We start from the raw sequence: 11,370 nt of genomic DNA, 5'->3' as shown, positions 1-11,370 counted from the left end.
AGTGTCCCACGGCGGAGCTGCTCAGTGTCCCCACGGCGGAGGAGACCCCCAGTGTCCCCATGGCGGAGCTGCTCAGTGTCCCACGGCGGAGGTGCTCAGTGTCCCCACGGCGGAGGAGACCCCCAGTGTCCCCATGGCGGAGCTGCTCAGTGTCCCCACGGCGGAGGAGACCCCCAGTGTCCCCATGGCGGAGCTGCTCAGTGTCCCCACGGCGGAGGAGACCCCCAGTGTCCCCATGGCGGAGCTGCTCAGTGTCCCCACGGCGGAGGAGACCCCCAGTGTCCCCATGGCGGAGCTGCTCAGTGTCCCCACGGCGGAGGAGACCCCCAGTGTCCCCATGGCGGAGCTGCTCAGTGTCCCCACGGCGGAGGAGACCCCCAGTGTCCTCACGGCGGAGCTGCTCAGTGTCCCCACGGCGGAGGAGACCCCCAGTGTCCCCATGGCGGAGCTGCTCAGTGTCCCACGGCGGAGGTGCTCAGTGTCCCCACGGCGGAGGAGACCCCCAGTGTCCCCATGGCGGAGCTGCTCAGTGTCCCCACGGCGGAGGAGACCCCCAGTGTCCCCATGGCGGAGCTGCTCAGTGTCCCCACGGCGGAGGAGACCCCCAGTGTCCCCATGGCGGAGCTGCTCAGTGTCCCCACGGCGGAGGAGACCCCCAGTGTCCCCATGGCGGAGCTGCTCAGTGTCCCCACGGCGGAGGAGACCCCCAGTGTCCCCACGGCGGAGGAGACCCCCAGTGTCCCCATGGTGGAGCTGCTCAGTGTCCCCACGGCGGAGGAGACCCCCAGTGTCCCCACGGCGGAGGAGACCCCCAGTGTCCCCACGGCGGAGCTGCTCAGTGTCCCACGGCGGAGGTGCTCAGTGTCCCCACGGCGGAGGTGCTCAGTGTCCCCACGGCGGAGGTGCTCAGTCTCCCCACGGCGGAGGTGCTCAGTCTCCCCACGGCGGAGGTGCTCAGTCTCCCCACGGCGGAGCTGCTCAGTGTCCCCACGGCGGAGCTGCTCAGTGTCCCACGGCGGAGGTGCTCAGTGTCCCCACGGCGGAGGTGCTCAGTGTCCCCACGGCGGAGGTGCTCAGTGTCCCCACGGCGGAGGTGCTCAGTGTCCCCACGGCGGAGGTGCTCAGTCTCCCCACGGCGGAGGTGCTCAGTCTCCCCACGGCGGAGGTGCTCAGTGTCCCACGGCGGAGGTGCTCAGTGTCCCCACGGCGGAGGTGCTCAGTCTCCCCACGGCGGAGGTGCTCAGTGTCCCCACGGCGGAGGTGCTCGGTGTCCTCACGGCGGAGCTGCTCAGTCTCCTCACGGCGGAGCTGCTCAGTGTCCCCACGGCGGAGGTGCTCAGTGTCCCCACAGCGGAGGTGCTCAGTGTCCTCACGGCGGAGGTGCTCAGTGTCCCCACAGCGGAGGTGCTCAGTGTCCCACGGCGGAGGTGCTCAGTGTCCCCACAGCGGAGGTGCTCAGTCTCCCCCACAACAGTGGAGTCCAGCACCTGGGGACGCAGTCTCAGGGTAAGGGGGGGGCGGTAGCACAGAGAGGGGCGGACCAAGTTCCTCACGGGCTCAGAGGTCTCTGCCAGGGCCGGGCACATCCGAGAAGGTGAGCGGGAAATCGCTCCGACTGTGGGGCCGAGGAGGGGGGGGGTTGAGACAGAGAATCCCATGGAGTAGCGGGCCAGGAGGGAGAGGGCTGAATGGCCTACTCTGCCTTTCCAGGCACACAGTGGAAGGAGACATTCTCCGCAAAGAGCTTTTCATTGTCTTTTTTCAGTTTATTTTTCTCTTCCACGCGACCACCTGACGGCTTATTCTTCCCCGCGGCCACGATGTGTGTGTGAGCGCATGGGGGTGTGCGTGTGTGTTGGCGGGTGTGGGTGTGTGTATACGCGTGTGGGTGTGTGTGTCTGTGTACGCGCGTGGGTGTGTGTGCAGGTGCATGTGTGTCTGTGTGTGTAGGGGTGTGTGTGTGTGTGCGCGCGCGCCTGTGTGGGTGCGTGTGTCTGTGTGTGGGTGGGTGTCAGTGAGAGTGTGGATGTGTGTCAGTGTGTGTAAGCGTATGCATGTCTGTGTGAGTGTGGGTGTGTGTGTCTGTGTGGGTGTGTGTGTGGGTGTGTGTCTGTGTTTGTGTGGGAGTGTGTCTGTGTCAGTGTGTGTATGTGGGTGTGACTGTGTGGGTGTGTGTCTGTGTGTGTATGTGAGTGTGTGTGTGGGTGTGACTGTGTGGGTGTGTGTCTGTGTCTGTGTGTGTGTGTGTGTGTGGGTGTGACTGTGTGGGTGTGTGTCTGTGTCAGTGTGTGTGTCAGTGTGTGTGTGCGTGTGACTGTGGGTGTGTGTCTGTGTCTGTGTCAGTGTGTGTGTGTGTATGTGAGTGTGTATGTGGGTGTGACTGTGTGTCAGTGTGAGTGTGTGTGTGTGTGTGGGTGTGACTGTGTGTGTGTGGGTGTGTCAGTGTGTCAGTGTGAGTGTGTGTGTGTATGTGGGTGTGTGTATGGGTGTGACTGTGTGTGTGTGTGTGTGACTGTGGGTGTGTGTCTGTGTATGTGTGTGTGTGTATGTGAGTGTGTATGTGGGTGTGACTGTGTGTGTGTGTGTGTCAGTGTGCGTGTGTGTAAATTTGTGTGTGTGCAGGTGTCAGACACAATGGGGAACAAGTGTGTAAATCTTTATTGATGTCCCATTACCAGGAACACAGGAAACGCCAGGCTGGCCAGTGATGAGCAGAAGCCCTTCTCATCAGAGGGGAACGCTGCGTGATCAAACAGCGAAGGGGAGGGGAGCGATTGAAGAGTTGGGAGGAGGACCTAACGCAGCCCACTCCCTGCGGCGCCCACCTCTCCCGGAACAGCTCGAGAGAGAGAGAGAGAGAGCTGGTGGACACCAGGCGCTCCTTCTCCAGGGACGCCCGGGCTCTGACGTAATCGCGGGAGAGGGGCAGGCAGTCGGCGCTCGCGACCCCTTCCACGCCCCCCCACTGCCCAGGACTGCGCAGGACAAGACTCAAGTACCCTCCACCCAAGATGCCCGAGAGAGAGGGGGAGGACTCCCGCGTAGAGAACCCTACACTGAGAGGGGGAGGGGGGGGGGGGTGGGGACGTTGGGGGAGGACGAAAGGAGAAGGCGTGAGGGGCGGGGGTGCTCGAAGATCTCCCGTCGGGTTCCCACGGCCCTCTTCCCCCTCGTCGTTTTTGGCATTCTTGAACGCGGATCCAGACGGAGCCATCTCTGGGCAACAGGAGCAGAGGGGGGTGGGGAAGGAGGGGGGGGAGGGGAGGGCCAGTCTCGTTTCCCTACCTCCCCCCGACCCTGTCCTACTTTCAGGCTGACGCCACCTCCCCCACCCCACCCCCTCCTCTCCATCACCGCCCCTTCTTGCCCTCCCCAGGGCCCCACCAGGCCCGCCACTCGTCCACCCCGAGGTGGTTCCGGTCGGTTTTCCAGCCGACTGCCCGTGCTTCGGCTAGGAGCCGGGGGAAGAGCTGATCGACCAGGAGGTGCGTCGCCGCCACCGCGTCCCACAGTCGCTTGTCCTGGGCTGGTCACAGACGCGGAGAGAGAGAGAGAGACGAGAGATGAGAGAAAAAGGAATTAGAGGCAGCGAGTTCAATAGCTACTCGAAATCCATCCATCTCCCAGTCTCCCACACTCTCCCCGTGTCCCTCAGTGTCTCCCCCCAACAATCTATCCATCTCCAGTCTCCCGCACTCTCCCCGTGTCCCTCAGTGTCTCCCCCCAACAATCTATCCATCTCCCAGTCTCCCGCACTCTCCCCACGTCCCTCAGTGTCTCCCCCCAACAATCTATCCATCTCCCAGTCTCCCACACTCTCCCCACGTCCCTCAGTGTCTCCCCCCAACAATCTATCCATCTCCCAGTCTCCCACACTCTCCCCGTGTCCCTCAGTGTCTCCCCCCAACAATCTATCCATCTCCCAGTCTCCCGCACTCTCCCCGTGTCCCTCAGTGTCTCCCCCCAACAATCTATCCATCTCCCAGTCTCCCGCACTCTCCCCGTGTCCCTCAGTGTCTCCCCCCAACAATCTATCCATCTCCCAGTCTCCCGCGCTCTCCCCATGTCCCTCAGTGTCTCCCCCCAACAATCTATCCATCTCCCAGTCTCCCGCACTCTCCCCGTGTCCCTCAGTGTCTCCCCCCAACAATCTATCCATCTCCCAGTCTCCCGCACTCTCCCCGTGTCCCTCAGTGTCTCCCCCCAACAATCTATCCATCTCCCAGTCTCCCGCGCTCTCCCCATGTCCCTCAGTGTCTCCCCCTGGTGAATCCCCACAGGGTACAACATGTTTCGGTGAGATCGGAAATCCCACCCACCGCCCAATCGACAGATGGGAGGGAAGCTCGGGGACTGAGGGAAGGGGGAGAAGGGGAAGGGGTTTGAGGCTCACCAGATGTGACCATCTTCTGGAGACGAGGGAAGGTCAGGCGGCCCACCTCGAAGGCGTGGACGTCGCTGTGGAGGAGATGCTGGAAGATCTCGGCGTGGAATCCAGCCTGGATCATGTCGACGCTATCAGCCCCCTCCCTGAGCGAGATACACACCACACCTACCAGCAGAAGGGGAGCTCATAGCACAGGGAGCGGTCACACATCACAGCAACATCACCGCGCGACCGGGGCGTGTTACATACACTGTCCTTTCCACCCCCCTTCTCTCTCTCTCCCTCTCTCTCTGGGACCGGGGTGTGTTAGATACACTGTCCTTTCCCCGCCCCCCCCTCTCTCTGGGACCGGGGTGTGTTAGATACACTGTCCTTTCCCCTCTCTCTCTGGGACCGGGGTGTGTTAGATACACTGTCCTTTCCCCTCTCTCTCTCTCTGGGACCAGGGTGTGTTAGATACACTGTCCTTTCCCCCCCTCTCTCTCTCTCTGGGACCGGGGTGTGTTAGATACACTGTCCTTTCCCCCCTCTCTCTCTCTGGGACCGGGGTGTGTTAGATACACTGTCCTTTCCCCCCTCTCTCTCTGGGACCGGGGTGTGTTAGATACACTGTCCTTTCCCCCCCCTCTCTCTCTCTGGGACCGGGGTGTGTTAGATACACTGTCCTTTCCCCCCTCTCGCTCTCTGGGACCGGGGTGTGTTAGATACACTGTCCTTTCCCCCCTCTCCCTCTCTGGGACCGGGGTGTGTTAGATACACTGTCCTTTCCCCCCACTCTCTCTCTCTCTGGGACCGGGGTGTGTTAGATACACTGTCCTTTCCCCCCTCTCTCTCTCTCTCTGGGACCGGGGTGTGTTAGATACACTGTCCTTTCCCCCCTCTCTCTCTGGGACCGGGGTGTGTTAGATACACTGTCCTTTCCCCCCCCTCTCTCTCTCTGGGACCGGGGTGTGTTAGATACACTGTCCTTTCCCCCCTCTCCCTCTCTGGGACCGGGGTGTGTTAGATACACTGTCCTTTCCCCCCTCTCCCTCTCTGGGACCGGGGTGTGTTAGATACACTGTCCTTTCCCCCCTCTCTCTCTCTCTGGGACCGGGGTGTGTTAGATACACTGTCCTTTCCCCCCCTCTCTCTCTCTGGGACCGGGGTGTATTGAACTTTTACATACCTGTCCTTTTGTTCAATCCCAGTAAATAGTTTTTGGAGTTGTTTTCCAATACTCTCTGGTAGTCGAAAATACTGAGGACAAAGGGAGAGGGAACACATCACAGACTGGAATCTAATCGAGGGGTTCGGGGGGGTTTATATACAGAATAACAGCTCCCCGGGAGGGAATTACAGACTGGAATCTAATCGAGGGGTTCGGGGTGGTTTATATACAGAATAACAGATACCCCGGGAGGGAGTTACAGACTGGAATCTAATCGAGGGGTTCAGGGGGGTTTATATACAGAATAACAGCCCCCCGGGGAGGGAGTTACAGACTGGAATCTAATCGAGGGGTTCGGGGTGGTTTATATACAGAATAACAGCTCCCCGGGGAGGGAGTTACAGACTGGAATCTAATCGAGGGGTTCGGGGGGTTTATATACAGAATAACAGCTCCCCGGGAGGGAGTTACAGACTGGAATCTAATCGAGGGGTTCGGGGTGGTTTATATACACAATAACAGCTCCCCGGGAGGGGGTTACAGCCTGGGGTCGGGGTGGGGGCTGGATGTTCTGACCTGTGTATGATGGTGTTGAGAGGAGCTCCCAGATGGATACTGACACTCTGTCGGAAATCTGTGGGAAAAACAGAAAGCAGCAACATCACTGACCCTCCCACAGCGCGGGGCTCCCTCGGCGCTGACCCTCCCACAGTGCGGGGCTCCCTCGGCACTGACCCTCCCTCAGTGCCCACTCCCTCAGCGCTGACCCTCCCACTGTGCGGGGCTCCCTCGGCGCTGACCCTCCCACAGTGCGGGGCTCCCTCGGCGCTGACCCTCCCACAGTGCGGGGCTCCCTCGGCGCTGACCCTCCCACAGTGCGGGGCTCCCTCGGCGCTGACCCTCCCACAGCGCGGGGCTCCCTCGGCGCTGACCTGGAAGCAGAGGTTCCCGGGAATTAACTGCGGCAGGTGTGGACACCTTCCCAGCCCTCAGGAAGTCGCCGACTAGGAGCCGGAGGCGCGCCTGGTTCAGCGTGCACATCACCACGCTGCGGACCGCCCGGTAGTTGGCGTAGAGGTGTAGGGCGGTGAAGAGGGCGTACAGCACGTAGGTCAGGCTGTGGACAGAGACGTGAGTGATCAGCACACAGGCTGCAATTCGGCCTCCCCCTCGCGTGGTTCCACGCTCCGACCCAACCATCCCAAATTCCCCTCCCACCCCATCAGTTCTCAGAACACCCGTAGTGCCCAGGGATGTACAGGTTAGGGTGGGTTGGCCGTGCGGAAATTGTCCCGTAGTGCCCAGGGATGTGCAGGTTAGGGTGGGTTGGCCGTGGGGAAATTGTCCCGTAGTGCCCAGGGATGTACAGGTTAGGGTGGGTTGGCCGTGCGGAAATTGTCCCGTAGTGCCCAGGGATGTGCAGGTTAGGGTGGGTTGGCCGTCGGGAAATTGTCCCGTAGTGCCCAGGGATGTGCAGGTTAGGGTGGATTGGCCGTGGGGAAATTGTCCCCGTAGTGCCCAGGAATGTACAGGTTAGGGTGGGATTGGCCGTGGGGAAATTGTCCCGTAGTGCCCAGGGATGTACAGGTTAGGGTGGGATTGGCCGTGGGGAAATTGTCCCGTAGTGCCCAGGGATGTACAGGTTAGGGTGGGTTGGCCATCGGGAAATTGTCCCGTAGTGCCCAGGGATGTGCAGGTTAGGGTGGGTTGGCCGTGGGGAAATTGTCCCCGTAGTGCCCAGGAATGTACAGGTTAGGGTGGGATTGGCCGTGAGGAAATTGTCCCGTAGTGCCCAGGGATGTACAGGTTAGGGTGGGATTGGCTGTGGGGAAAGTATCCCAGAGTGCCCAGGAATGTACAGGTTAGGGTGGATTGGCCGTGGGGAAATTGTCCCGTAGTGCCCAGGGATGTACAGGTTAGGGTGGGTTGGCCGTCGGGAAATTGTCCCGTAGTGCCCAGGGATGTGCAGGTTAGGGTGGGTTGGCCGTGGGGAAATTGTCCCCGTAGTGCCCAGGAATGTACAGGTTAGGGTGGGATTGGCCGTGAGGAAATTGTCCCGTAGTGCCCAGGGATGTACAGGTTAGGGTGGGATTGGCTGTGGGGAAAGTATCCCAGAGTGCCCAGGAATGTACAGGTTAGGGTGGATTGGCCGTGGGGAAATTGTCCCGTAGTGCCCAGGGATGTACAGGTTAGGGTGGATTGGCCGTGGGGAAATTGTCCCGTAGTGCCCAGGGATGTGCGGGTTAGGGTGGGTTGGCCGTCGGGAAATTGTCCCGTAGTGCCCAGGAATGTACAGGTTAGGGTGGGATTGCCGTGGGGAAATTGTCCCGTAGTGCCCAGGGATGTACAGGTTAGGGTGGGATTGGCCGTGGGGAAATTGTCCCGTAGTGCGCAGGGATGTGCAGGTTAGGGTGGGATTGGCCGTGGGGAAATTGTCTCGTAGTGTCCAGGGATGTGCAGGTTAGGGTGGGTAGGCCGTGGGGAAATTGTCCCGTAGTGCCCAGGGATGTGCAGGTTAGGGTGGGTCAGCCGTGGGGAAATTGTCCCGTAGTGCCCAGGGATGTGGTTAGGGTGGGTCAGCCGTGGGGAAATTGTCCCGTAGTGCCCAGGGATGTGCAGGTTAGGGTGGGATTGGCCGTGGGGAAATTGTCCCGTAGTGCCCAGGGATGTGCAGGTCAGGGTGGGATTGGCCGTGAGGAAATTGTCCCGTAGTGCCCAGGGATGTACAGGTTAGGGTGGGATTGGCCGTGCAGGGTTACCGGAAGAGGGTGAGATGGTGGGACTGGACGGGATGCCTTTCAGAGGGGTTCGTGTGGGCCTGATGGGCCGAATGGCCTTTGTCCACACTGCCGGGATTCGAAGATTCCGCCCGGGGGTCAGCGTGACGTTCCTGGGAGCTGCTCCCAACCCCACACGTACACAATGTTCTCACTGATGAGGGGTGTGAGGATCAGGCTACAGGCCAGGCCAGTGAGATTGACAAGGGTCTCCTGCAGGGAGAGAGCGAGGGAGAGGGGAGGGGGAGAGAGAGGGAAAGGGAGGGGGAGGGAGGGAGGGAGGGAGAGAGAGAGCCGGCAGGAGGGAGAGGGGGACAGAGGGAGAGTGGGGGGTAGAGGGAGAAAGAGAGGGACAGAGAGAGAGGGAGGGGGAGAGAGAGGGGGGAGGGAGAGAGGAGGGAGAGAGAGAGACACGTGAGACACCCAGTCACACCCTAAACCACTGAAACTGACTTCACCCCAACCATTTCGTCACTGAATACCTTCCCCCCCCCCCCCCACTATCAACATCCTGGGGGTTCCCATTGAGAGAGAATCTAACCATCGCCCCCTTGACGTTCAATGGTGTTACCATCACTGAATCCCCCCCCCCTCCCCCCACTATCAACATCCTGGGGGTTCCCATTGAGCAGAAACTGACCTGGACCCCAGCCCCATCTCAATCCTGTGTCTCCAGGAGCAGGTCAGAGGCTGGGGACCCTGCAGCGGGGAGCCCTCCCCTCCTCACTCCCTCCACCCTCAAAGCCCTGTCCCCTCCCCCATCGCCGAGCCAGGGAGGGTGAGGGAATACTCCCCACTCGCCCTGTGGGGGGGGGGGAACTCTGGATAGCTCCCTCCCTCTCCCACCCCTCACCCAACGTCCGACACTCTCTCACCCCAATGGCGGGGGGCGGGTGCAGTCTTGCGCACCCTCAGCCAGACCCACTCAGCGTCGGACAGCGAGTTCCCACCCCGCAATCTCTTCCCCCAACCACCCCCCCTTCCCTCCCCAACACCCCCCCCCCTCCTCCCCCCCCCTCGGGGGGTAGGGGTGGGAGGGGGGGGAATGGGCGGAGGCGTTACCTGGCTCCCGTCCTTGGCAGATACGTCGGCCATGTTGTCACGCCTGGCCTGGTGCACCGTGAGAGCCGCCCGTGTCGCGCCCCCAGAGACCCCGACGATGGACTGCAGGGAGAGACGGGAGGGCGGTAAATGCAGGACGTTCGGGGGTGGGGAGGGGGGAGGGGAAACGAACCCCTGGCGCCGCGCTGGCACCCCGTGCGAGGAGAGGCGGGGAACGTCCGTGGCATTGCTCCCCGTGCGAGGGGAGGCGGGGAACACCCGTGGCATTGCTCCCCGTGCGAGGGGAGGCGGGGAACGTCCGTGGCATTGCTCCCCGTGCGAGAGGAGGCGGGGAACGTCCGTGGCATTGCTCCCCGTGCGAGGGGAGGCAGGGAACATCCGTGGCAATGCTCCCTGTGCGAGGGGTGGCAGGGAACGTCCGTGGCATTGCTCCCCGTGCGAGGGGAGGCAGGGAACATCCGTGGCATTGCTCCCCGTACGAGGGGAGGCGGGGAAACACCCATGGCATTGCTCCCCGTGCGAGGGGAGGCAGGGAACACCCGTGGCATTGCTCCCCGTGCGAGGGGAGGCGGGGAACACCCGTGGCATTGCTCCCCGTGCGAGAGGGGACCGACTGGAAACGTGGCCAGCCCCTGACTCGGAATGGACGCCACTCCCCGCCCCACCTCCCCCGTGGCATCGCTCGGCCTCTCGGTGGCGTTGCTCAGTCAGGTCGCGCCTGCCCTCCCGGCGCCGGGCTCGCGGAGGGAGAGACTTGGGGGGGGGGGGGGGAGGGCCATCGGTGCCCACCGCGAAGCCCACCCGGTGACTCGGACCCTACCTTGAACAGGCCGGAAACGCAGACGATCGTGGTGAAGAGTGAGGGGAAGCCGGGGGCGAGGATCTCGAGGAAGATGGCCACATCGTTCAGAACATCCGCAAATAATCTGCGGGCACAGAGGGGGGGGGGGGGGGGGGGGGGGGGGGGGGGGAGGTCACGCAGAGACAGGCCAACTCCCTCCGCCCAACTCCCTCCGCCCAACTCCCCCCTCCCCCCACCGACACCAAACACTGATACCTGGGGCAGGGGACAGCACGGGGTCAGATACACAGGAAAGCTCCCTCTACACTGTCCCCCACACCCCAGGGACAGCACGGGATCAGATACACAGGAAAGCTCCCTCTACACTCCCCATCCCAGGGACAGCACGGGGTCAGATACACAGGAATGCTCCCTCTACACTCCCCATCCCAGGAACAGCACGGGGTCAGATACACAGGAAAGCTCCCTCTACACTGATCCCAGGGACAGCACGGGGTCAGATACACAGGAAAGCTCCCTCTACACTGATACCTGGGACATCATGGGGTTAGATACAGAGTAAAGCTCCCTCTACACTGTCCCCCACATCCCAGGGACAGCACGGGGTTAGATACAGAGTAAAGCTCCCTCTACACTGACCCCCATCAAACACTCCCAGGGACACGGTTCTGAGGGAGGGCCGCGTTCTGAGGGAGGGCCGCGTTCTGAGGGAGGCCGTGTTCTGAGGGAGACCGCGTTCTGAGGGAGACCGCGTTCTGAGGGAGGGCCGCGTTCTGAGGGAGACAGCGTTCTGAGGGAGACAGCGTTCTGAGGGAGGGCCGCGTTCTGAGGGAGGGCCGCGTTCTGAGGGAGACAGCGTTCTGAGGGAGACAGCGTTCTGAGGGAGGGCCGCGTTCTGAGGGAGACAGCGTTCTGAGGGAGACCGCGTTCTGAGGGAGGGCCGCGTTCTGAGGGAGGGCCGCGTTCTGAGGGAGGGCCGCGTTCTGAGGGAGACAGCGTTCTGAGGGAGACCGCGTTCTGAGGGAGGGCCGCGTTCTGAGGGAGACAGCGTTCTGAGGGAGGGCCGCGTTCTGAGGGAGGGCCACGTTCTGAGGGAGGGCCGCGTTCTGAGGGAGAGAGCTCACCTCCATTTCTTTGCGTCACAGTCCAACTTACTCCTGTAGGAGAACACAGCACAGGCATCAGAACGGGG

The 11,370-nt window shown here is 62.0% G+C and overlaps 1 protein-coding gene across 1 annotated transcript; it reads right to left on the bottom strand.

Annotated features, from left to right (window-relative positions):
* Nucleotides 1-2,640: 2,640 nt before the first annotated feature.
* Nucleotides 2,641-11,364, bottom strand: rusf1 (RUS family member 1; the record flags this gene model as incomplete). Its single annotated transcript, XM_060823038.1, has 9 exons — nt 2,641-3,526; nt 4,394-4,552; nt 5,556-5,626; nt 6,114-6,171; nt 6,470-6,654; nt 8,457-8,527; nt 9,377-9,478; nt 10,197-10,302; nt 11,303-11,364. Coding segments are annotated over 9 exons (990 nt in total), but the record flags the coding sequence as incomplete, so codon positions are not given.
* Between the last annotated feature and the right edge of the window lie 6 nt (nt 11,365-11,370).

The sequence above is a fragment of the Hemiscyllium ocellatum genome, unplaced genomic scaffold (assembly GCF_020745735.1).
Source record: "Hemiscyllium ocellatum isolate sHemOce1 unplaced genomic scaffold, sHemOce1.pat.X.cur. scaffold_3091_pat_ctg1, whole genome shotgun sequence".
NCBI lineage: Eukaryota > Metazoa > Chordata > Chondrichthyes > Orectolobiformes > Hemiscylliidae > Hemiscyllium > Hemiscyllium ocellatum.
The sequence above is the reverse complement of the archived record's forward strand: the minus strand, read 5'-3'. Positions and strand labels throughout refer to the sequence as shown.